This window comes from Sus scrofa, chromosome 5 (genome assembly GCF_000003025.6).
Source record: "Sus scrofa isolate TJ Tabasco breed Duroc chromosome 5, Sscrofa11.1, whole genome shotgun sequence".
Classification (NCBI taxonomy): domain Eukaryota; kingdom Metazoa; phylum Chordata; class Mammalia; order Artiodactyla; family Suidae; genus Sus; species Sus scrofa.
In genome coordinates this window covers 2,613,761-2,638,293 of record NC_010447.5, presented here as the reverse complement: position 1 = coordinate 2,638,293, position 24,533 = coordinate 2,613,761, and the positions used below count along the sequence as shown (strand labels likewise).

General features: G+C 58.3%; 1 protein-coding gene across 1 annotated transcript in view; it reads left to right on the top strand.

The window, feature by feature from the left end:
* The window catches only part of TBC1D22A (TBC1 domain family member 22A), a 258,394-nt gene that overhangs the window by 149,020 nt on the left and 84,841 nt on the right, over positions 1–24,533 (top strand). Inside the window, 2 exon segments of the mRNA XM_021091361.1 lie at positions 291–400; positions 18,455–18,530. Coding sequence (XP_020947020.1) covers positions 291–400; positions 18,455–18,530 — 186 coding nt within the window.

Sequence of the window (24,533 nt, the reverse complement as noted above, 5' to 3'; positions counted from 1 at the left end):
ATCTTGGTTGGGAACAAGTGGTGCATTTTAGCTTCCTTCTTGTTAGTATGTGAAATGCCTGAGAAGCAATGATTTACAATGTATTAATTATGTTAATTAATTGGAGAGGATTCAGAATGTTAATTATCTGCAACTAATTAGGTATTAAAATTGAGACCATTAAGTGATGCGGAGGAAGGCAGTCGTCTGGCTGGGGCAAGAGAATTGGGCGGGGGCGGGGTCCCGCCAGCAGAGCGCGGGTCCTCGTTTGTCCCGTGCGTGACGGCTCCTGTCTTCTGCCCCCGACACAGACGACGAGGACGTGGACACGGCCGACGTCTCCCGCGTGCCCGAGGACGTGCTGCGCAACGTGGAGGCCGACACGTACTGGTGCCTGAGCCGGCTGCTGGACGGCATCCAGGTGAGAGCCCCCCCGCGGGCCCGGGGCCGGGGCGCGGGGTCTCAGCCCACTGCCGAGCCTCCGGGCGGCCACCCGCTACCGTCTGCAGCCCCCGTTTCTGCCTCTGGAGGAGTTCCTGCTCCTCGGGGTGACTCCGTGTGTCTGTCTGTCCGTCTGTCCGTGGGTGCACGCGTGCCCCCGTGAGCTGCTTGGAGGGCGCCGTGCGGGGCTCAGAGGGACACCCCCTCCGAGTCCGATCCCCACCGGTTCCCACCTCCTGGGCTCTGCTGCCGGGGTCTCTGGTTCTGCCCCCTGGTGCGGGTTGTCGACTGGCCGTTTCACTGTCCCTGTACCTGGACTCAGGTTTAGGGTTTCGGCCCCTCGTGGGTGACACAGAGGCCTGTGAGCGGCTGGCCCCCCTGCCCGTCTCGGGTCAGGGATCTCGGTGCTCAAGGACCCGTGGCCGAGCCGGGTCCCAGAGGGAAGCATGAGCAGGAGGGCGTCCTGCTCCCCATGGGGGTTTGGGGCTCTGGTGGACCTGGGGTCACTAGGCTGCTGGCTGGGCTTCCCCAGAAAGGCCAGGTCTCCCAGGTCGGGAGTGGGCAGTGCTTCCTCCTGCAGTCCTGGGCCAGTGTGCACAGGGATGGCCGCGAAGGGGATGCCCTCAGGGCAGCTGCAGGCCATGCCGGGCTCATCTGACCCCCACTGAGCTTTTCTAGATGCCTCCTTGGCGCCGCGCTGCTCCCATGCCTGGGGAGAAGGGGGACGGAGGGCCGGGTATGCGTGGCGTCGAAAGGCTGCAGACGTGCTCTGAGGGCCCGCACGTGGGTGCGTGGGGTCTGGAGGAGGACCTGGGACCTGCCCGCAGAGGGACGAGCCCAGGCTCGTTCTGGTCCCTGCCTTGAGGGTGGCCCGTCGCACAGATGGCTGCCAGGGGATGAGGGTGTGTGGGAGGCCGCGTTCTGCCAGGACCCTCGTCCCAGGGAAAGAAGTCCGAGGACAGGTGACGGGATGCACGCGTCTCACGCGTCTCCCACCAGGTTGGTTTTTCTGCAGCTGTCATCATGGCAGGTGTTCCTGCCACCTCTACCTGGAGAGGTCTCAGCTAAGCTGCGGGATTCCAGGTGGCCCACGTAGGCGTTTCCGAGATGGAGTCTAAAGATTGGGGCCCTCAGGTTTAATTTGGGGAAATCAGCTAGAATGATTCTACTGAGGAAGACTGGGGCGGGGGGGCGGCAGGGAGAGTTCCTGCCGTGGCACAGTGGGTTGAGAATCTGACTGCAGCGGCTCTGGTCACTGTGGAGGAGCGGGTTTGATCCCCGGCCTGGCACAGTGGGTTAAAGGGTCCGGCATCGCGGCAGCGGCAGGGTAGGTCGCAGCGGCTCGGATTCTGTCCCCGGCTTGGGAACTTCCATGTGCCGTGGGTGTGGCCATAAAACTAAAACACAAAGCAAAAATCCTGTGTGTGTTCACGTAACTGAGGACGCGACCGAGAGGTGGTAGAAGCCCTTCCTGGGGCTGAAAGGGACCCTCGGCTCCGAGAGCCCGGCAGGTCTCCCCCTGACTCGGTTGGTATCTGGTAAAGAAAAATGCGCCCGCTGGCGACGTGTGTTGGCCCCACATCCATGTGTCATTTCCCTCCTCAGCTCCTGTTTTCATATTTCTTAGTCTCGCTCCCAAAACGTAAGGTGTTTTTTCCTTCCTGGGAAAGAGATTGAATCATAATGTGAAAGTTTATAAATTTCAAATGTCCCTTCCCTGATCAGGAGTGATGGAGCGCCTGCCATTTAAATACAAGACTCTCCGGCTTCTATTTGTAAATAAAATCAGCTGTACAATGAAATCGATGCTGGCTTTTCATTTGTCACCTGAGATGTGTTGTCTGATGAAACGGTTCCCGACACGGTGCTGCTTGTAAGGCTTCTCTGACGAGTGCTTGCTGGTGCACAGCGGGCCCGCAGCAGCCGCCTTCTCTCTCCCCGGGGCTCCAGTAGATTCCACAAGGTCCTCAGGGGTGCGAACCCTCGACGGGTGTGCGGGGCATTGGGGAGCTCTCCTGGGATCCCCTCAGACCAGGCCATCCCTGCCGGCCCCGTCCGCTCTCCGGGGACTTCTCACGAGCAGTGTCACCATTCTCAGTTTGGGGGAGTGGGGGACCTGTGCAGATTTAAGACCGAGGGGAAAACCGGCCGTGGCGTCAGCTCCCGCCTTGGGCCCCAGTGCTCCGTGCCGGCGTCGGCTGGGCCGGTGTCGGCTCTTCCACGACCTCGCCCCCGGCCGCCCTCCCCTCCTGCCGCAGCAGCTTGCTCAGGCCCCCTGTCATCGGCGCACCTGGCAGGGACACCAGCAAACAGACTCGTTTTCAGTTTTGTTTTGGGGCAGCCCCTCCAGCCGCCCTCCCATTTGCCGCATTTGTGGAGTTCAGGTCTTACGTGGTGGTGACAGTCCTGCCTTTGCCCCAGGGGGCCAGGGAGGGAGGCGGAGTCGCAGGGGGCAGCGGGGCTCACTCGGCAGTGACAGGGCCCCTTGGGACTGGGGGGCTGGGGGGAGGTGACCCCAGCACTAGGCAGCGTCTCTGGGCGTCAGAGCTTCCTGGTGGGGTCCAGCCTCGCAGCAGGGCAGCCCTGCGCCCCGGTGATCACATGGCCTGTGCGGGACCCACACGCCCTCCCGGAAGCCTGCGTGGCCACCTGCTCCAGCTAAAACACGTGGGATGAGCTCCTTTTGGCCAGAGGGTTTCTGGCAGCAGAAAGCATGTTCCTCACGGGCTCGCCCTCAGGTAGCCTGGATGGGAGTGGCTGCATTTGAGGCTCCCCCACTGTCCCTGAGGCTTTGTGGCCGGTGGCAGAGGTGGCTCTGGTCCCAGCACCACTGCAAACTAGGAAGAACAAGCCCACACCCCCCTGCCCCCAGAAAATGCCTGGGCAGCGTGGTGTTGTGGCACAGACGCCGTCTGGAGGGTGCCAGCGGGATGAGCGCGGGAGGCCTGGGAGCCAGAAGGATGAGTCCTCGGCTGACCCGGAAAACCGAGGGCAGCCGTCACATCGGGGGTGCCAAGAGTCAGGGTTTCCTGCCCAGCAAGGCCTAAGAGTAGGATGAGAGCCAGGCCCGGGGAAACCCAGGTGCCGTCCAGGAACAAGACGTGGGGGTCCTGCGCTGAGGTCCTCAGCTCTGCGTCCCGGGACCTGGAGTCAAAGAGCCTCTACTCAGGGCGCCGATTCCACGGGGACTTCTTGTTTGGGAATTCAAATGGTTACTTAAAGACAGTTCAGGAGCTCACTTTAAAATGACAGGGATAGGCAGCGCCTCCTTGCCTGCCCGCGTGCGTCGCTCACAGGTGTCCAGTCTGTAAGTCCATTTCTCGCCTATCTCTTTGTTTCTCGCTGAAGTCCTTCTGCGCAGAGGCGCAAAGAACCAGCCCCTCGTATCGTTCCGGGGTCCACAGATACAGGGGTGAGCAAGAAAGACAGTGCTTGGGTGCACCGAATTTCCAAAAGCAGGTGGCCAGTAGCTGAATTATCACACAGATATCTTGTCTGTAGAACTAAACCCCCCACACATGGAAGAGCTACTCGAAGCGTTCTTCATTCTGGGGAGAAGATGGACTGCCAGAACCAGTCCTGGGGCCACCGACCACCAGCTTGGAAAGACAGTGCAGGAGTTCGTGGCTCAGTGGTTAACAAATCTGACCAGGAACCATCGTGTTGCGGGTTCGATCCCTGGCCTCGCTCCATGGGTTAAGGATCTGGCATTGCGTGAGCTGTGGTGTAGGTTGCAGATGCGGTTCGGATCTGGCGTTGTTGTGGCTGTGGTGTAGGCTGGCAGCTTCAGCTCTGATTAGACCCCTAATCTGGGAACCTCCATATGCCGCAGGAGCGGCCCTAGAAATGGCAAAAAGACAAAAAAAAAAAAAAAAAAAAAAAGGAAAGACAGTGCAAGCTGGCCTCTACCGTGATCCTTATCTGCGGCCCTATTTTCTGCTCCTCAAACTGTAAAACCACCTCCTAACCCCTTCCCGGGGGCACAGTCTTTAAGGCGTTAGTTTGCTGGGGCCCCCTTTGCCCTGCAAAGCAATAAAACGGTCTTTTTCTCCTTAAAAAAAAAAAAAAGCCAACAACGATAAACCCACTGTATGCGCTTATATGTAAGGTAGTCTTATGGTGAATGGATATTTTCCAAAACAAAACTGCTTGGTGAGAAAAAGGCCCGGTTTTACTTTTCAGCCAAACCTTTGACATCTGCCTTGATAGAAGGCGGCTGCCGTCTCCTCTGTGCACAGTCGGCTTTGCAGAAGTACATCTTTTTGGTTGGACTCCGTGACGAAAACCCAGCCCCGAGCAGGTACGGGGTGGGAAAGGGAGGGTGTGTTCTCCCAGCCCTGTCGGATAATTGTGGGTGGTCTCCTCGTGACCCGCCTCACAGCCCGGCAGGTGGCACGTTCTTCAGGGCCGCTCGCCCTGGGAATCCGAAGCCGTGTCCATGGCCACGTGGGGCTCGGTCACAGGAAAACCCCTCGGCCCGTCTCACACTTGGAGTGGCTCTTTCGCGCACGTGTGATTCTGTGCCATCAGACATCGGCCGTTGGAAGATACGCCTAAATATTGACGTGTTTTATGCTGCACTGTCAAACCTATCACTTAAGGAACCGTCAGGCCCAGCGTGGTGGATAAAAGTCCTCCATGGCTCAGGTTTGGGGCTTCAAAGGTCAGGTATTAGTGGCAACAGACCCCATCCGTTGAGTCCCTGGAGGCGACAGGCTGACTGTTCATTTCTGAGAAGGTGGCTGTCAGGTACACGGGTTTGAACATCCAGCTTGCCTGTTGGTCTTTCAGGTCCAGACAATGTTTCTGGAAAAGTACACCCGCGTCTGCTCGGAGCCCAAGCAGCAGCACCACAGCCTTCCCGGCAGGAGTCACCGCCTCTTGGGCGCCCGGCCCCGAGCTTTGCGCCAGCCTCCCGCTTTCCCCGTGGCACGTCCACAGGGTCGGCTCAGCAGGGGTCGAGATCCAGCACGACCCCGATCACACGACGAGGTGCTTTTCCTCTGTCATCCGGGACATGCTTCAGTGAAACGGCCTTTTTTAAAAGACGAAGCAAGGCATGTGTGGCATTAGGCGTCCAGGTGGTGAGCCCTGCCCTGGTCCCTGGAGGTTCGGGCCCAGAAGGTCGTCTGAGCTGCTGGGCTGTTTTCCTTACCCAGGACCCTTCCACGAGCCGTGGGCCTTAGGGCCGAGGCGGGGTGTTCTTTTTTTTTTTTTTTGTCTTTCCGCCATTTCTTGAACCGCTCCTGCGGCATATGGAGGTTCCCGGGCTAGGGGTCGAATCAGAGCTGTAGCTGCCAGCCTACACCACAGCCACAGCAATGCAGGATCCGAGCCGTGTCTGCGACCTACACCACAGCTCACGGCAGCGCCAGAACCTTGACCCACTGAGCAAGGGCAGGGATCGAACCCGAAACCTCATGGTTCCTAGTCAGATTCGTTAACCACTGCGCCACAATGGGAACTCCCTAGGCGGGGTGTTCTAATGCCTTCTGCTGGTGGGCTCGGGGGGCCCTGCCTGCTCTCCTCGGGGCTGGAGCCGTGTCCAGTTCCAGCTCCAGGCCAGCGAGCACCTCGGCTTCTCGAGGACTATTCGTGGGCTTTTGCCAGCCTCCCGTCTCACCAGGAGCAGGACGCCAGGGGTGTCGGCGAGCCGTCCCCCTTGAGTTACGGCTGCACACTTGCCCGCCTTGAAGTCGTCCTATTACTCTCAGATTCATTACGTAGCAGGACAGCCTCTTGGATTGGAAAGGAACCACTGCCTTTTATAATTAGTCATTTGCATTTTCTTTCCTTGGGGGGGAATCGCTCAGTTCTAAGAACTGGTTGGTGGCGTGGAGGTGACGGCAGTCCTGGGGAAGGTGGCTGTGTCATCTTGGGACCTGTCAGAGAAAAGGCCTGAAACTTGGTGGTGCAGTGACCCCAGCAAAGAAGGGCGGGACCGACCAGACCTGCGACCAGTCGGGGGCTGGGGGTGACTCTGTCTTTGGGGTGGGGTCAGGGTCCCTTGCGTACAGCTGCTGGGCGTCAGCCAGTGAGAGGAGAGGGGCAGTGGTCACAGGGACCGAGCCCTGCGCAGGGAGCTGGGAGAGGGTTTCTGCTCCAGAAAGGGGAGTGGCCCGGGGTCCCCGAAGGCTCCCGCTCAGCCAGACCTGGGGCTGGTGTTACCTCCCCACCCAGCTCCCAGAAAGACAACGGAGGGCCAGGCTCTTGCTCCGGCAGGTGCCAGAGAGGATGCTCTGGTGGCCCCGGCCTGGCTTCTGTTGTCACATCAGGAGTCTCCCCTGGAAAGAGCAGCGGAGCAGCCTGAGGGGCTGGGGAGCTGGCCTGGCGCCTTGCCTGGGATGGACGGCGCCCTGCCCGGGGTGGACGGTGCCCTGCCTGGATGGATGGCCAGAGCGCCAGGCCCGCCTCGGATCTCCTGTCTCAGGGCCCAGTGGGCCACGCCGGGGTGAAGGATCTGAGCGCCGTGGTGCCAGAGCTCCAGTGCATGAGACAAAGGAGTCTTGGCAGTGTCGTGGCAGAGTTTGTTAGGTGTGTGGCCTACTGGGCTGCGGCAGAAGCTTCATGAAGGAGGAGCTACAAGCGCCAATCGAAAGACGGAGATGAAGACGACGCGGTTTGCAAGTAGCAGTGACAGCAGCGAAATCTGTGTTGTCGGGATGAATGGTCTGTTCCTTTCAGCCACGATGCAGTGCTCTGTCCGCGACTCCGTCACTGGTGGTTCAGCAGCGTCCAGCTGCCAGGAGGCCAGGCTGTGTCCAGTCTCTGGCTGTTGAGGGGGGAGTTTCTGCAACATGCACACACACACCCTGCCGTTGCTGTGCATTCCGTCCTCTGGGGTCAGTGCCTGGGAGTGGGCCTGTCCGGTCAGGGCGTGGGGGGTGCTTGGTGTTGATGAAAAGCGTCCAGATGTTTTACCAAGCTGGTCGCACTGCTTCACAGAGCCGCCAGCCGTGAGCCCCACGTCCGCCGCAGCGTAGCGTTTCCCTGTCTTGATGATGCCTGAAAGTTAGCCTGTGTGTGTGTGCGTGTGTGCACGCACGCGTGTGCGTGTAGAATCCCCATGTTTGTGGCTTGTCCGTTTGTTTTTTAACAGTGTCCTCTGAGGAGTCGGAGATTTTAATTTTGAAGAAACCTAATTTGTTATTATTTTTGCGGTAACGCTTTCTTGTGCCCTAACTAGAAATCCTTCGCCTACCCCCCACGCCAGGGTGTCCTCCTGTGCTCGTCTTCTAGAAGGTTTCTAGTGTTGTGTGGCGTGAGGAAGGCATCATGGTTCGTTTTTAAAATATGCGTTTCCTAGTTAACACAGCTCCGTTTGTTGAGAACAGTTTTGTTTTTAGAGTAAACTGCTCGGCACTTTTCTGAAAATCAGATGATTACATAAGCGTGTGTTTATTTCTGGACACTCTATTATGTTCTGTTAATCTATTAATTGTTACACTAGTACATACTGTCTTTTTTTTTTTTTAAATGGAAGTTCCCAGGACAGGGGTCGAGTCGGAGCTACAGCTGCTGGCCTACACCACAGCCATAGCAACGCGGGATCCGAGATGCACCTGCGACCTACACCACAGCTCACGGCAACTCTGGATTCCTGACCCACTGAGCGAGGCCAGGGATCGAACCGCCGTACTCATGGATACTAGTTGGGTTCTTAACCCACTGAGCCACAGCGGGAACTCCCATACTGTCTTAATTACTGTAGCTTTTCTTGGAATTGGGCAGGGTAAGTCTTCCAAGTGTATTCTTTTTTTAAAAAAAAAATTGTCTTGAGTATTTCCGGTCCTTTTACCTTTTTATATAAAGCTTATCATTTGCCATTTCCTACCTTTTTGGAAGGACTCCTAAAAAGCCTTAGGAGCTTGGATTTTGAATGGAATTCCATTGAATCTAGGTGCCAATCTTCCCAGAATTAACAGTATTAACAATATTGATTTTTTCTAATCCATAAGCATTGTATATTTTAAAATTAATTTAAATATTCTTTAGTTATTCTCATCATCGTTTTATAGTTTTCAGTGTGTGGGTTTTGCTCACTTTTTGTTAAATGTAATTCTAGATAGTTTAGGTTTTTTTTCCTTTTATGCTACTTTAAATGGTATAGTTTTGTTGATAAGTTTTGTTTTTTGATTTTTACTGTTGGTTTATACAAATACAGTTGATTTTGGTAAACTAATAGTTTTCCAGCTCCTATTGTTGTATAAGCAAATTACTCCAAAGCTTCCAGACTTAAAGCCAGTGTTTTTATTCTCACAGATTCTGTGAGCAGGATTTTGGTCAGAGCATGCTATGGATTGTTCTCCGTGCCCCACAGGTGTCTGGCGCCTCGAGTGGGGAGGCTCGAAGGCTGGCGCAGGTTGATACCTAGGGACCAGGGCCGTCTGCAGTGCCACTGTTAAGGGGTGGTGTCTGGGCTTGGGTGCCTCTCAGACTGAGCCTGGTCGAGCTGCCCACACGTGGCCTCTCCACGTGGCTCATTGTCCTCCCGGCGTTATGACTCTGACCTCATGGTTCAAGGCTCCCAGTAAGACTTCCAGAACATGAAGTGTAAGTTGCCTCTTTTGTGACTGAGCCTCAGAAGTCACATAACATCACTTCCACTCGACTCTCTTGGTGAAGCAGGCACCTGCTTACCCAGATTGGAAGAGAAGGAATTAGATTCCATCTCTTGATTGAGGGGTGAGTGGCCAGGCACATCGAAGGGCATTCGTGGTGAGAGACACTGTTGCGGCCACTTCTGAAAGATGTAGCATGCCCCACCTGGTTTCTGATGATCTTGCTGAATTTACCTGTTAGTTCTAGGAGCCTTTCGGTAGATGCATTCGGATTTTCTGTGCAATCATGTGACCTGCACGTGACCAGCATTTTACTCCTCTCCGTATACTATACATGGCTTCTAGTTCCTTCTCTTGCCTTCTTACATTGTCAAGGACCTCACGTACCGTGTTGAATGGACGCGACGAGAGCAGGCATTTTTACCTCCTTCGGATGTTGGTGAGGAAGGAGGACGCCTTCGGGCTCTCACCGTGGAGTCTGAGGTCGGCTGTTGGCTTTCGTAGATGCCCGATGTTACGATGGTTGTCGATGGGGCACGTTCCACAGACAGGAGCCTGTGCTTTTAGTGAGCGTTCTGGTGTATTTTGAGAGGCCTCTAAATTTTAGGCGTACCGGTATGTAGTGGGCCAAGAGGTTAGGTACAGAATTTGTAAGACTTAGTGGAAGAAGATCTTCCGGAAGACAGATCACAGTTTGCTGAGACTTTTAAAAAGTATTTTGTCACATGCCTTTCCTTCTGCTGAGCTGGATGGCCGTGTGATTTTCTCTTACTCACTCTGTTAATGCTGTGGAGGACATTGATTAATTTTTAATGTTAAGCCAACTTGCATTCCTGACAGAAACCCCTCCTTGTCGTGAGATATTAGCCTTTTTATGTGTTTCTGGGTTCTCTTTGGTAACATGTTTTAAAAGATTTTCGGGAGTTCCCAGTTGGCCTAGTGGTTAAAGGATCCTGTGTTGTCGCTCCTGTGGCTCCGGTTGCTGCTAGGGTACAGGTTCGATCCTTGGCCTGGGAACTTCCACATGCCATGGACATGGCCACAAAGGAAAGAAAAAATTTTTGCATCTCTGTGCATGAGGAATATAGTTGACCCTTGACAATGTAGGTTTTTGGACATGCGGGTCGTCTTAGATGTGTTTGCTTTTTTTTTTTTTTTCAAATAAATACATCGCAATACTACGTGTTCTGGGGTTGATTGAATCTGCTAATGTGGAACTTTGGACACCGAGGGCCGATTATGGGACTTGAGCATCTGTGGACTTTGGTGTCCCCGGGGGCTCTGGGAGCCACCCCCGTGTATACTGAGGGGTGACTGCGTTGTCTTCCCTTCTCTTCTGACGTCTCCTGAGGGAAGTGGTGATTTCACGAAATGCTCCTGTCCTTTCTCTGTCTGTGTGAGATTGGTGTCCTTTCTTCCGTAAGCATTTGGTAGCGTCCAACTGTGACGCCATCTCGACCCGGAACTTTGTAGGAAAGTTTCAACTATAAATTCGCTTGCTCCTCAGGGTGAGCCTTCAGATTTTCTCTTTCTTCTCTTGTCAGTTTTGATAATTCGTGTATTTCAGAGAATTGGGTCATTTTAGGCAGTTGTCTAATTTATTTTTATTTATTTATGTATTTATTTTTTGTCTTTTTGCCTTTTCTTGTGCTGCTCCCTCGGCATATGGAGGTTCCCAGGCTAGGGGTCTAATCGGAACTGTAGCCGCTGGCCTACGCCAGAGCCACAGCAACGCAGGATCCGAGCCATGTCTGCGACCTACAGCTCACGGCAACGCCAGATCCTTAACCCGCCGAGCAAGGCCAGGGATCGAACCCGCAACCTCGTGGTTGCTAGTCGGATTCGTTAACCACTGTGCCACGACGGGAGCTCCTGTTGTCTAATTTATTGACATACTGTTGTTTACAACATCCCCCAATTCTTTTAATGTCTATAGAAACTAGAAACTGGGAGTTCCCGTTGTGGCGCAGTGGTTAACGAATCCGATGAGGAACCACGAGGTTGCGGGTTCGATCCCTGGCCTTGCTCTGTGGGTTAAGGATCCGGCGTTGCTGTGAGCTGTAGGTCGCAGACGCGGCTCGGATCCCGTGTTGCTGTGGCTGTGGTGTAGGCCAGTGGCTACAGCTCCGATTAGACCCCTAGCCTGGGAACCTCCATGTGCCTCTGGTGCGGCCCTAAAAAGACACAAAAAAAAAGAAAAAGAAAGAGAAACTAGAAACTAAGCCGAAGTTTTGATGGTTAATAATGTTGGCGCTTGACAGCCGTCTTGAGATCTGTGTCACAGTCTGTCTGGGTGAATATTTCCTGTGTCCTTAAAAAGAATGTGTTCTGCTTTGTTGGGGAGTTTCTGTGAGTGTTGGTCGGTCACGTTGGTTAATCGTGGTTCCCCCCTTCTCTGCCCCCGCTACTGACTTTCCGTCTGTGTTTCGGTCAGTTGCTGAGTAGGGACTTGTGGGATTTCCAAGGAGAAGGGTCGACTTACGTCTTCCTGTAGCTTTATTACGCTTTGCTTCATCTTGTCTGAATCTCAGTTACTAGATTCTGAGGTGTGCACTTGTCGGACGAGTGTGTGTTCTTGGATTTATGTGTTTATTGTTGGGAATAGTCCTCCGTTTCTGGTTTGCTCCCCTGTCCTGGATTCCAGTTCGTCCGGTGTTAACGTAGCCATTCCAGTTGCCTGACGATGGGTATTTCCTGGAGCAGCTTTTCCAGCTTCGGTCTGTTTGTGTCTCATCTAAGGCATGTTTCTCGTGGCTGGCCGACAGCTGGATTTTGCTTCCCTACCCTTTTGGTCTGTGTTTAGTTCCCATCAGCCGTGTAATTGTTTATATGGCTGGGGTTTCCGCTGCCATTTTGCTATTCATTTCCTATGCATTTCATCTCGCTTCCTCCCTTTTTCCTGCCTTTTTCTGGGTGTGTTGAGTATGTTTTCAGTTAATGGACTTTGTTTTCTGAGTGGTTTTAGATCTACAGAGCTATTGGGCCGGGAGTCCGGGGACTCAGATGTCCTCTGCCATCCCCGCCTTGCGAGCAGGCGCGCTCTCTCGGTTGTTAACATCTTGCACGTTCAGGAGGTGCGTTGGCTCCGCTGGATGAGCCACCGTCGGTCACTTATCATTAACTCAAGCCCGCAGTGATGCCAGGGCTTCCGCTCTGGGCTGCGCCTTCTGGGGGCTTGGCCACACGCATAAGGACAGGTGCCCACCATCGCAGTGTCACAGGGAGCGGTTTCACTGCCCTCAGCACCTGTCCTCCGCCCCTCGCCCTGAAGCCACAACCACCGGACTCTTCGCTGTCCCCGCGGTCTGGCCTCTCCTGGACGTCACCTCCACACCGGCCCACGGTGTCGTCTTTTCAGACTGGCTCCTCTCTCTCCGGGAGCCTCATGTTTCCCCCTGTTTTCCCTCGGGCTTGTGAGCCGTCGCTCTCGTCCCCCCCGTCTCGTTAGGGGACTCTGCTTGCCTGCCCGTCCCTGATCTGGCCGGTGTTTCGGGCCGTGTCCGCACGCAGGGCCAGCATCTCCCCTTTGCTGAATGGTTAGTGGAGGAGCGCCGGCCGTCTGCCGGGCGGGGCGGCCGTCCTGTGGCCAGTGTCACCGTGGAGGCCGTGGAGCGGCCGGGTTCCCGTAGGTCCCGCAACTCGCTCCATGCCCGCGACCTCGTGAGGGAGCCGCCTGTCCCTCCGTTTACAGAGGAGGAGGCGGAAGGTCTGGGAAGCGAGGGCGGGAGGAGTTGGCCTGATCAGCTCTTGCTCCCTCCGAGGAGCGTGTCGCAGCTCTGTCCCTGTCCCCGTCGTCCTCCTGCCTCTTCCCAGAGGCGGCGCTGAGGACCCGGAGGGCGCGCGGAACCAGGGCCTCTCTGCGGGGAGGGGGCTGACGCGCTGTGACGCGGGTGACGTAACCGGGGTTCGGAGGCGTCCTCACTGCAGTGCCAGCCTGAGCCCGTCGGAGGACGCGCCAGTAGGAGTGTGAGGCCCCGCGTTCGGGCCGGGAGGCCCGCCAATGGAGGTCGTGGGCTGCGTCCGTCTCCAGAGGGACGTGCCCGTCGTCATTTTGCTGAGACCCTGGCTTTGGTCGCCTGACTGGCGGCTGTGTCCTCTCCAAGTGCAGACGCGTGCCGCGGGGGCGCCCAGTCCCCGGTGTTAGCCTCGTGCCGTGGCTCGGCTGGGGACTGCCCTTCGCTCCCCGCCTGGCCGTCCAGCCCCTGACAGCCTCTCCCTGCAGGCCCGGCTTTCTCGCTGCCCCGCCACTGCCCGGCCTTCGTCCCCTTCCTGGCATGAGCCCGGCCCCCGACGGCTGCCTGGCTCCCTTCCCTCTGCACCTCGGCCTAGGCCTCCTGTCCCCAGCGTGGTCCTCAGGTCAGGGCCCCGTTGTGTGCTGGGACACAGGGCTCCCGGGGTCACAGTGAGCCTCCACGTGCATTTGCGTGACCTGCGTAGCGACCAGACTGTCGCCTCTGAGCAGAAGGCCTGGGTTTGGTTCCTGCCCGTCCGTGCTGGGGGCCCGAGACCAGCCCCTGGTTCTGTGACGCCCGGGACTCGGCGCCCAGTGCTCATGGCCGTGATCCCTCCCGTGCTGGCCTGTGGGACAGCACCTGCCAGGGAAAGGCCCAGAGGGAGCCAGGCATTCACTTCCAGGAGTCCGGCCCCGTGGAGTCGCAGGAGACCCTTGACTCCCCTGGTGACGGGTTGTCACTGTCTTTCAGGCGCTCATTCGAGACTCCTGGCCCCGGGTGGGCCCCAGACTCCAGGCTCGCAGCACGAAAGATGGGGTCGAGCCTGACCCACGGTGCTCGGCCAAGGCCCGTCGACCCTCATACTGATTGCGGAGCAGGGGACGCCCCAGATCCTCGGTCCCAGGCACCGGCCGAGGGAGGGCCGACCTGGCCAACAGGCCTACAGACGGCGGGCTCGGCGGGCTCGGGCCTGCTCGTCCACACCGCCGCGGCTCCGGTCGGCGTTCGTTCCCTGCACAGACGGGCGAGCTAGCCGTGGCCGCGTCTGTCCTGTTACTCGCACTGACTGGGCTGTCAGGGCGCCTGCAGCGGCCTCAGGTTGCTGAGCGGGTCCCAGATGCAGGCCGGGGGGTGGGGAAGGCTGCTCTGATTCAGCGTAAGCACGCGGCTTTCTCGGAGGGAAGCTGGCCGGGCAAGGGTGGGGGGCTCGCCTGGGACTGGCCTCTGGCCCTGGGCACTGGCCTGGTCACAGGTGGAAGAGGCCCTCAGTTCGCTGGTTGGGGACGGTTCAGAGGGGGCGCTGCGGCCCCTCCCGTGGAGCTGATCTGCGTGCCTCTTGCAGCTCGTCTCCGAACGGCTCCTTCAGAAGATGTGTGCACACAGCCAGGGTGCTGCCTTTGATTTCTTCCTGCCGCTGCAGGCTTTTCCTTCTGCAAAACACGTCCCACAGGTGCTGTGCTCCTCAGGCCCTCCTCTCTTCCCCTGATCCGTCGGTTGTAGGCATTCGACCTTTTTCTTAAAGACGTGAAATCTAATTTCAGTTTGAAAGGAGGAGAGGAAGGGTAGTGTTCCTGCAGTATCATTCCTACTGCAGTATCATTCCTACTGCAGTATCATTCCTAGCATCACTACTAATGTCCCTATAAACATGCAGTATTCTTCTCATCGAATTCCTGTTCTGTCCGCCTGCTCATGTATTTGCTCAGCAGGCGTTTTCTGTGCCAGGCGTGTGTTTGGGCGCGTGTTTGGCCAGGGTGCTGGGTGGCCCCCGCGTTGAGGGGGCAGGAGCTGTTCTGGTCAGAGGAGCGGGGAGGGTGGGGCAGGAGGCCTGGAGGCCAGAGGGGCCGTTCCTGGAGCCCCAGGGCTTTCGTTCCCCCTCATACCTCCCAGCTCTGCCCCTGGCTCTGCAATGACCTTGGCGTGCCCTTCAGAGGCTCTCTGGCTCCTGAGCGGGCCGTGCTCAGCTTGGACTCCCCCGCTGACCACGCCGAGTGCCCTCCGAAGACTGGTCTTCTCTGTCCCCGCCTAAACCCAGACGCCAAGGCCATGACTGACAATCTTTTTGGGTCCTTTTTCTCAATACAGATTTCTTTCTTTTTTTTTTTTTTTTTTAAGCTCTCAGGTGTCCTCATTTCTTATCATTTGGATTTTCAAGAGAACCCATCTTCCCTATCTGGGATGTGAACAAATTGAGAAATAAAACAAAATAGTGGCAGATGGAGACCATAGAATAACTTTTATTTCTTCTAAATGAGAAACTTGAAATCCTTAGTGTGAGAGGCAAATGCAGTGGCTGACTGAATCCCAGGATCATTCAGGCCGACCCACCCCCGCGTGCATCAGAGCTGTGCTGGGGAGCAGTCTTCCTGCGGGGGCGGTGGGGGGCTTTCCCAGGGGGAGCGGCCAGTTCTGAGAGGTGGAAGGAGGGCTGAACCTACTGGCTGTGTATTCTCCCAGGCTGAGCAGTTGATAAGTTGCCTCTTGCGGGAGTATTTCTGGGGATGGAGAAAGTAGAGGAGAGGCGTCAGCGGCGTTCCGCCCCTTGGAGGCCACCCTCGGGCTTGGGAAGCCTTGCCTCCAACTCCTCCGGCTGGCCGTTGGCATGCCCTTCAGGTCCCCGCCCAGCCGGCCAGGAGCTTGACTTTCCTTGGAGGCCACAGCCCATCAGGACAGGCCGGGCCCCGGTGAAACCCGCTTCTTTGTTCTCCTAGGACCCCTGGGAGAGGGTATCAGAGCAGAGTCCCGACAGCTTTGGAAGCTGTCAGAAGGGAACATTAATTAAGTAATCTGCAAGCTCTACCTCAGGCTGCAAAACCACTCTGGTTTATGTCCCATCTTTAATTATGTCCAGCTACACTGTCCCTCCAGGCTCATCAGAGATGCCGCCGTCAAGCTGAAGGGCGCCGTCTAAGCTTCTGGCTGCTGCGCGCCACGCCCCCAGTGCAAGTGCCAGTCTCCTTCTGTTACCCGGTTTCCCGAGAGAACTGCAGTCTTAAAGGCTGACCCTTCCAAGTGCAAGTCCCAAACCGCAGCCTCCTTCGCCTGTTGAGGTTGCAGCACCTTAAAGCTCACGGGTTCTCCTTCACTTGTGCCGCTGCCTGGGCTCGGCTGCAGGGGCGCCCGGGGTCTCGCCGGGAGGCCCGCAGGCCTGTCAGGGCCCAGAGGTCCTGTCCATCACGCGCCACCAGGGGCAGCCTCACTACTCAGCAGTTCCAGGTTTAGCAGGGCCCACCAGCTTGTCCCCCAATCTTGAGAACCCCTCACGCCAAGCCGCGTGGCAGGTGTCCCCTGGAGGGCCCGTCCTCCCCACCCAAGTGCACCTGGGGCCCTGGTGACGGCTGAGCAAGGTCGGCCGCACAGAGCTGTCCTGGGTTTTGTCCTTGAGGAGACGTGACAGTTGGAGTCCAGAGCCTGTCACTTGAAATCCACTTGGGAGAAATCTCAGCAAGAAGTCAGGTCGGAGTCTGTTCCTTTTCCATTTCGGTGGGAAAAAAAGATGTTGTTTGTTGCCTTGTCGGCATTTTCGTTGTGTGTCGCAGTGGCTGCTGCTCCTACTCCAGTCAGGAGGGGTGTGTGTGTGTGTCCACGTGCACACCCACACCCGTGTTAAACGCGGAGACTCTGCTGATGGTGCCAGAGTCTGCGCCCTCCACGCTGACCGCTGACCTGACGCTGCTGCTGGCCTGGAGCTTGTCCTCTCAGCCACACCGTGTCACCCGGCGGCCCCCCTCGCAGATCCTGGGGTGGGTGGCGCCGTGAGGGCTGTTTCCAGTGTCCCGTGTCTCCCTGAGGACAAGCCATCCTCTCTGGCCCCGGCTCAGCAGCAGCCTTTGTGAACCGCCAGGGCCCTACAAGCTCACCCTAGGCTCATGAAACAACTCCGATTGACCGTCTCACGGTCCTGGAGGTCAGAAGGCTGAAGTGCGTCTGGAGGGGGTGCCGGGGGGCCCGATCCGGGTTAGATCAAAGTGCGGGCCGGGCTGCGTCCCTCCTGGGCTCTGGCGAGGGTGTCGCTCCCTCGGCCTTTCCAGCCTGCCTTGCCTGGCTGGTGGCCCCTGTGTCCGCCATCCAGGCCCGCAGTGGCGGGGTGCTGACTCTTCTGCCTCCTCTTCCACCTTTAGGGACCCCTGGTCGTCCGGGGCCACCCTCCCCATTTCAGCCAGTTGGTTCCCAGTCTTCCTTCCCCGGCCAGGTTCTGGGAGTCAGGCCCTGGACGTCATCAGCGGTTATTATCCTGCCTCCGGCGACTAAAAACAGATACACCACGTCCACATCTGAGTTAGACTGAAGTTCTGCTGGGGGCATGGGGAGCCCTGAGCCGCGTGCAGAGAGCACCGAGAGACCCTCCGGAGAGGCGGGGGAGGGCCGTGTGGGTGCGATTTTGGCGAAGGGGGAGGGCCAGGCAGCCAACACACACGGTGCAGAAGGTCCCTGCTGGTCACGCGGAGCAGACATCACCGTGACGGCCTTAGTGCTTTCTGGATACAGGGAGACGCAAGAATGGGCTCGTGACACCTGAAAATATCACCTGAAGACCTGTTCTGCCAGTTTTCCCAGAGCCCAGGGGGCCTCACTCCTGGTCTCCACCCTGAGCTCCTTTCAGGGGGTGTTGAGGGTCGCAGCGGCTCCTGATTCAATCCGTTGAGAGGCAGGCGGCCCCTCCCACAGTCCTCCGGTGCAGGACTGTGGCTGCAGGAGTCCAGCTAAACCTTCCTTCTGGAATTGGTCCCCAGCTCTGCCGAGGCCCCTAAGGGTGGTTGGGGGTGGGGGTGGGGTGGCCGTGGGCACCTCCTTGCTCCCTGGCTGATGTGTGTCTCCCCCACCCCCCCGGGGGGGGCATAGCCGGGGGTGCCCTGGGGCTGCTGTTCCTGAGCGCCTGCCCCTCCTTCCTGGGTGCCGACAGGTTTCCCTGAGGCCCCCGAGCCGTCCTGCGAGGGCGCCTCATTGTTCTTGCTCCAGAGACGAGGAAGCCGAAGCCGGGAGCAGAGGCTGCTTGCCCAGGTCACGCTGCATCTGCGCAGCAGAGCAGGCCCTCATTCCAGGTCTCTGACTGAGGACCGGCCCCCCACCCCTGCCCCCCCTGCTTTCCCGCGCTGCTCTGTGACTCCTTCAGCTGAAGCCGCACGGTCCCTCTGTGCTCACACAGTGACCGAGGCCTTGGCCGGGACGATGCGGGCACTGTGGGCACGGGGCTGGGCAGGTCCCTGCTTCTCACCAGCTCCCCTGCGGTGCTGGCCAGGCGCCGTTTCCAGCAGACGCTTGCAGGCTTGAGCTGTTTGTTCAATTTAGAGGTAAATACCCACATTTGCATTCAGAAACGCTCCGTTGGAGGTGCCCCTCTGGCCTGGGAAGTGTTGCACTTCACCTTCTCAGGGGCAGCCCGTCACCCTGCAGGCCGGCGTCTGGCAGCCCAGTGTGTGCGCCGATCCCATTGTGAGTTTATTGTGTCCGCATTTGCCCCTTTGGAAGGTGTGTTTTTATTTTCCACGTGTATGACATTCGTTGTTATTTTTCCCTCAGGACAACTACACCTTTGCCCAACCTGGGATCCAGATGAAGGTGAAAATGCTGGAGGAGCTGGTGCGGCGGATCGATGGTGAGTCCCAGCGCGCCCAGCGCCCCGCTCCCGGGCGGGGACGGGAGGGTGGCGGTCGCGGCGGCCGGCGTGCCAGGTGCCCTCCCGCCCAGCCCCCGCTCACCCCCGCTCACCCCTGCCGGCATCTTCTGGGCAGGAGCCGCTCCGATCCTTTGTGAAGGCGATGTAATCAGAATTCAGTGCAGTCTCTGTGCAGGACGCGGTGAGCGCGTCCGAGAAGCAGGCAGCTCTTGGTTGTCGTCCTGTGGGCGGCGGCCGGGTGCTTTGTGGCCGTCCCCTGGCTCGCCGCTCCCTGCCTTTGCACATCATTTTGCTCTCAAGGATGCCGGCGTAATTTCTCCACGGAATCCAATTAATTACCAAGTCTGGAAATACCGTCTTTAATATTATAGGAAAATTACAGTGTGTCCTCGGCCGTTGTAGATGATGCTTTTGTGTTTAAGTGGGGCTTTGAAACGCCTTCTACCTTCATCCTTCAACTCATTCCCCCTCCGCTGTGCTGACTCTGGAACTGCAGTAGCGGAGTGGAATTACATGAAAGCCGAGAGAGAATCCCCGCCCGCTCCGAGCATATTCTCCTGATAGTTTGTTAAATTAATGAATGGAGCGTTGAGAGCGTGATCCCAAGCGGAACCGAGCGTGGGTCTGCGGCCCCGCCGGCCAGCCATGGTGTGCGTGGAGCCAAGACACGCCGTCCTCAGGTGCCCGGCGAGCCCGGCTGCTGATCCACTGAGCGTGCGGCGAGAGGAGCCGTCCTCTGCTCCGTGTAGACGTGGCCGCGCACTCCTGGGCTGCGGTCCAAGGGCACACGCAGCGTGGCCGACGCCTCCTGCCCCTGCCGTGCCAGGGTCATGGAAGCTCCGTCGGGCACCGTCTTCCCACGCGAGGCCCCCGGCTTGGGAAACGATGGAGCGACCTCGTGAGACGGAGTCGTGCCCAGGCTCGACTCCATTCTCCTCGGCTCATCTAAGGGTTAGTGCCCGATTCCCATCTCGTGACGTCCCACACGGTCCGTCCAGTGATCCTGCCTCTGGCTCAGTGTATTTAGCTGCTTTTTCAACTCCCTCGTCCCAGTTGCGGTTTTTGCTGATGTGACGGCACTTTGGCTTCTCAGCCTTCACGTCACAGGGAGGGTTTGCTGGAGGCTCTTGGGGGTTCTTTGCACCTGCAGTTCTCTGTCCTGGAGCCTCATTCAGTTCTTTTTGGTTCTTTGCGTTGGAGGAGCTGCGAGTCGCGCTGTCTTTGCCCTGTGCCCCTGGCAGGCAGTCGTCATCTCTTGGTGGCGGTTAGAAAGGGTTCACTCCCATCTGTTGTGTTTCGCGCCCATCGGCTCCGGCGCTGCAGTTCAGGAGGCCCAGGAATGGGTTTCCTCTGGGGACGCGGTTCAGGGGACGCCGTCACAGGTGCTCTGTCTGGACGGCGGTCCAACACAGCGGCAGCAGCAGCAACGACCAGAGGGAGCCGGGCGGTCTGTGCGGCTTGGTGAATCCCGTCTTCGGCTTCCTGCAGCCGCCGAGGGGGTTCGTCCTGTGGTTTCCTGGTTGAAATGGTCAGTCCTTCACAGCAGAGCCTTGGTGGTCGTAGCTGAGACTCTGGAACCTGTGTGTAGCCATCCTTCTCTCGAAAGCTTAGAGGCCTTGTGCGACGGCCTCAAAGGAATTCCCAGGCTGTTCAGGCAGGACGTCTGAGAACTGCCGTTGTTAGGCTCGCGGGTCTCTGGGCACCGCGGCCCCTCAGCGGCCACTGGGAGAGGTGCCCACAGGCCCCAGGGCCCTCTCTCCTCCTGGGGAAGGAATCTGGGGGCTTGCGACTGTGCAGGGACTCTGAGGATTTTATTGAAGGTGAAATCAAAAACACCTCTGACTTGAACCCAGCCAGAACCCAGATTGGGACTTGAACTGGTGTTTTTTTTAATTAGAATCCCTTACCCGGTGTCTGGGCCTCCTGAGGCTCAGGTCTTTGTGTCTCCCTGCAGAAGGAATTCAGCGAGAGACGGGGTGACAGCCAAGAACTAGGTGGATTAAGACAGGACGCTTGGGAGAGATGCAGGCAGGCAGGTGAGGCGCCTCGCCCCAGGGTCAGGCGGGCTGCGGGTTTATCCTCCAAGGAGAGTGGGGGTCAGCAAAGACCACCCCTTCCTCTCTCGTGGGTCGACGTCAGGCTGACGTCACGAGCTCCTTCTCCGTATTGGGTCCGGGAGAATGTGCCCCTGTGAGGTCACCCTGGGCTGTCAGGGTGCTGATGGAATCCGCGGAAGGAAGGGTGGTAGCATGTGCCACACATGCTGACGCATCTCAGGTTTCCGTCTAAGGAGCGTCTCCTTCCGCGGAAGGTCGTCTCCCCCAAACTCCGTCCTGGCCCCGAGGAGCCCTGTCTCGCCAGCTTGAGTGCAGGCCGAACGGCTGTCTTTGCTGGAATGACCTGAGGCGTGTCTGCTATCGGTGGCTTTAGATATGGCTTAACTAGCAAGCTGCTCCATTCTGGTGGTTTCCTGAGCAGTTATTAACGTGCCGTGGTCTCCCGAAGCCCCCTGGTTCCCCTCTCTGTCTCCGGTCCCCTCCTGGGACTGGTACCCCACCTGTGGAACGCTCCTCCTCCGTCCCTGTCACAGGCAGCGTACACGAGGACGAAAACAGCTTTCTATGGAAACCGCTGCCCCATTTCTGCGTGGGTGGAAGGGGAAGGGCAGCTTTGATGTCAGGACTTTCTGGCACTTTGTTGAAGGAATGTAACTTCATGAGCTGGTTAGGAAAGCTGAGGTTTTATGGGCGTGGCCCAGATGGGAATAGTTTAGCAAAAGGTTGCAGGAGTTTTAGAGTTCCAGTAATAGTGCTGCAAGGCTCTGTGCTCCGAATCAGAGAGAAGGGACAGAGGAGGAGGAGGGCAGGGGCCCTGGAGGGAGGAGGGGCAGGGAGGGGAGGGGCAGAGAGGGGAGGAGGGCAGGAGTGAGGAGGGGAGGGAGGAGGGCAGGGAGGGGCAGGAGGAGGGCAGGGAGGGTCCTGGAGGGAGGGGGGCAGGTCGTTATTCTGGAGCTCGCTCATCTCTAAAGCGGCCTCCGAACCTGTTTGGAGATCTGCTTTCTCCTTCTCTCCTGGGGAGAAATGGACGGTCCTGCTGAGGCCGCCTCTTGAGGTCTTGAGCCCGTGCGTGATGCTCGGAGGTGTTCTGGGAAAGGCTGCCGTCTGGAGAAGCCCCTGGCTGCCCTGGTGCTTCTGCGAGGCCACCCACCAGGTGGTGGCTTGTGTCACGGGCGTCAGGGCTCAGGCAAGTGCTGCTTGGTTAACTGGGCCCGGCCTGTAAGCGCTCGTCTTTGCAGTGTCCTTGGGTTCCACTTGCTCACACAGGAGCCGCTCTGGGCCTGTGGGGCCTGGAGTGCGTGTTCCCTGTGCCTGCAGACCCTGGACTGGACCCGTGAGCAGGGGTGTGCGTGCGTGCGTGCGTGTGTGTGCACGTGCTTGCTAGGCAAGCTGGTCTGCAGGAAGGAGGCTGACGTCCAAGGGCGGGTTTTGCGGTGGGTGCCGCCCGGTTTCTTCTGACCTGCTTCCCCAGTCCCTTTCCTGCGGTGATCCGGCTCCCCACTGTGCCCTATCCCCGCCCCATCAGCTCCAGCCCCCACTCCCCTGCCCCCCCATCAGCTCCAGCCCCCTCTCCCCTGCCTCCCCCCCATCAGCTCCAGCCCCCTCTCCCCTGCCTCCCCCCATCAGCTCCAGCCCCCTCTCCCCTGCCTCCCCCCCATCAGCTCCAGCCCCCTCTCCCCTGCCTCCCCCCCATCAGCTCCAGCCCCCCTCCCCCGTAGGCTGCCACCACTTCTTGGCCAGCTGTCCTCAGGGCGGGCTGGAGCTGAGCCCCCGCAGGGCATATGTGTGCTCGGCTGGCAGCAGGGGGGCGCTGACGGTCCGCGTGGGCCGGCCTCCGAGGGCTGAGCAGCCAGGTCCGAAGTGAGCAGGAGCCGGGCACATGGCTGTTGCTCCGAAGGCCTGGCCCTGCTTGGCGGACAGCCTGTAAATGGCAGCAGCTCACGCCATGCTCGTCCCGCCTCGCACAGCTCGGCCCTCGTGGCTCGGCCGGCCGGCGCTGGGTCCGTGTTGGGGCTCAGGCCGATGGAGCAGCGGCCTTCGTGCTGGCCCAGCCCCAGGGATGGAGGGAAGCCTTTGGGGCTTGTTCCCGGGCGCTTGAGGCTTCAGACTGCATTTCATTGGCTGAACCAAGTCACGTGCTGCAGCGAAGGCAGGAGGAGGGCGAGTGCCTCCCCCCGCCCCCGCCCTGGGCTGCGAGCCCCCCCGCTTCTGGGCACAGAGTGGTGGGCAGGGCGCCGAAAGCAGTGCAGAGATCGGGGCGAGTGCTCTGAGCACGGCTGCTCACCGCCAGCCTGTTCCCTGCGAGGTGTAAGTGACTGGTGTGTATCAGGTGAACAGTCGGTACCGGTCATTTAGTCATTTATGCTCCCACCATAAATACACGTTAACACGCCAACCGGCTGGTCGAACTTCCACACGCAGGGCACTGGAGGTTTTCGTCCGTGTTAAGTCCCTAACGTTTCCTTGTATTTGGAAGGGAAATTGCACGCTTCTGCCGTGCACCCAAGCGGCGTTCCTGTCATTTATCGTCAAGTCGGCTACGTCTGATGTGGACCTTTGAGGTCCCGCTGCCACCTCTGAGTTCAGTCCTTGGGCTCCCGCAGAGGCTGCAGTCAGAGCCCTTTGAGGGAACCCTGCGCCCCCCGCCCCCGCCCGGCGGGACGGCCCCACCCTGCAGCCTGTGCTCCTGCATCTCTTGTGACAGAAGATGATGTAAGTGGAATAGCTGCGTGTCTTCTGACGGACAAAAGCGCGGAGAACCTATTTCAGTATGAAAAGGGATATTTGAAGATGACCTCGGCAGATGCGTCAGGCCGGTTAGGTCTGTGCTTGGATTTTTGAGAAGACTTAGATCAGACCCTGAGAAATAGCTTCACAGACTAGCCACCGTCCCGTGGGGTCTGAAACCGGCACAAGAAGGGAAGCCGGGGGGTGGTTCCTGGTGGGGCTGAGCCGCTGGGCACGGCGACAGCTCAGGGAGGGGGCATATTCGTCCCGGAAGGCACAGAACTCCCTTGCCAGCCAAGGTCTGCCCCCGAGTTGTTGAGGGGCCACGTGGCGGGGGCCCTGGTGAGCCTGGAGGAGGCCGAGAAGCCTCATCATTAATCCGCAGGTCTGGACCAAATTGCCCGGTGGCGTTGGCCCAGAGGGATCTCCACCCGCAGCGCAGCGTCTGAACCATCGGAACTGCCCCGGGGCTGCTGAGGGAGGGCGGCGGCACCCGCAGAACTGTGCCCGCTCCATCTTCTCAAAACTCTGCTTCCTCTTCCCTGTAGGAAAAAATGGGGACGAATCCTTCCTGCCTCATCTCAGCAGGGTCAGGTTTAGCCAATAAAAATATGGAACGCTCAGTTAAATTTGAATTTCAGATAAATAGCAAACCATTTTTTGGTAGAAGTGTGCCCCAGGCATTTTTGAGCACATACTGAAACCCAGCTTGCTCGGGGCCCCTGTGTTTTATCTGGCCAGCAGCTCCACGGAGAGCGAGCTGAGAGGGGCGTCCGTCGGAATTCAGACTTGGTCTAAGCCTGAGGCCGCCCTCTTTGCTGGAGATTATAGGTGGCAGTGAAAATACGGCTTACACGTGATGGGTCACTTGAAATTAAAGTAGATGTGTGTAGACACACGCAGGCACATGCACGCCAGCACACACACCCGAGTTCACACGTACTCGCCACAGCAGGGTGCCCCCCCCACGGGCACATTCAAAACCGGCACGCATGCCCCCCTCGTCATGCACACGCACGCTTTAGAAGTGGCTCGTTTTCCGGGCACGGCCACTGCATTGAGGTCAGCTCCTTGCCCCCCTCCCGCCGAGCAGACTGACCTCCCTCCTGCGGCACCACGCGTCCGAGGAGAGGAAGCCTGATCTGGGGGGGCCTCCTGTTCCCGTCCAGTGGCTGTGGTGACCCGGCCCCAGGTGGGC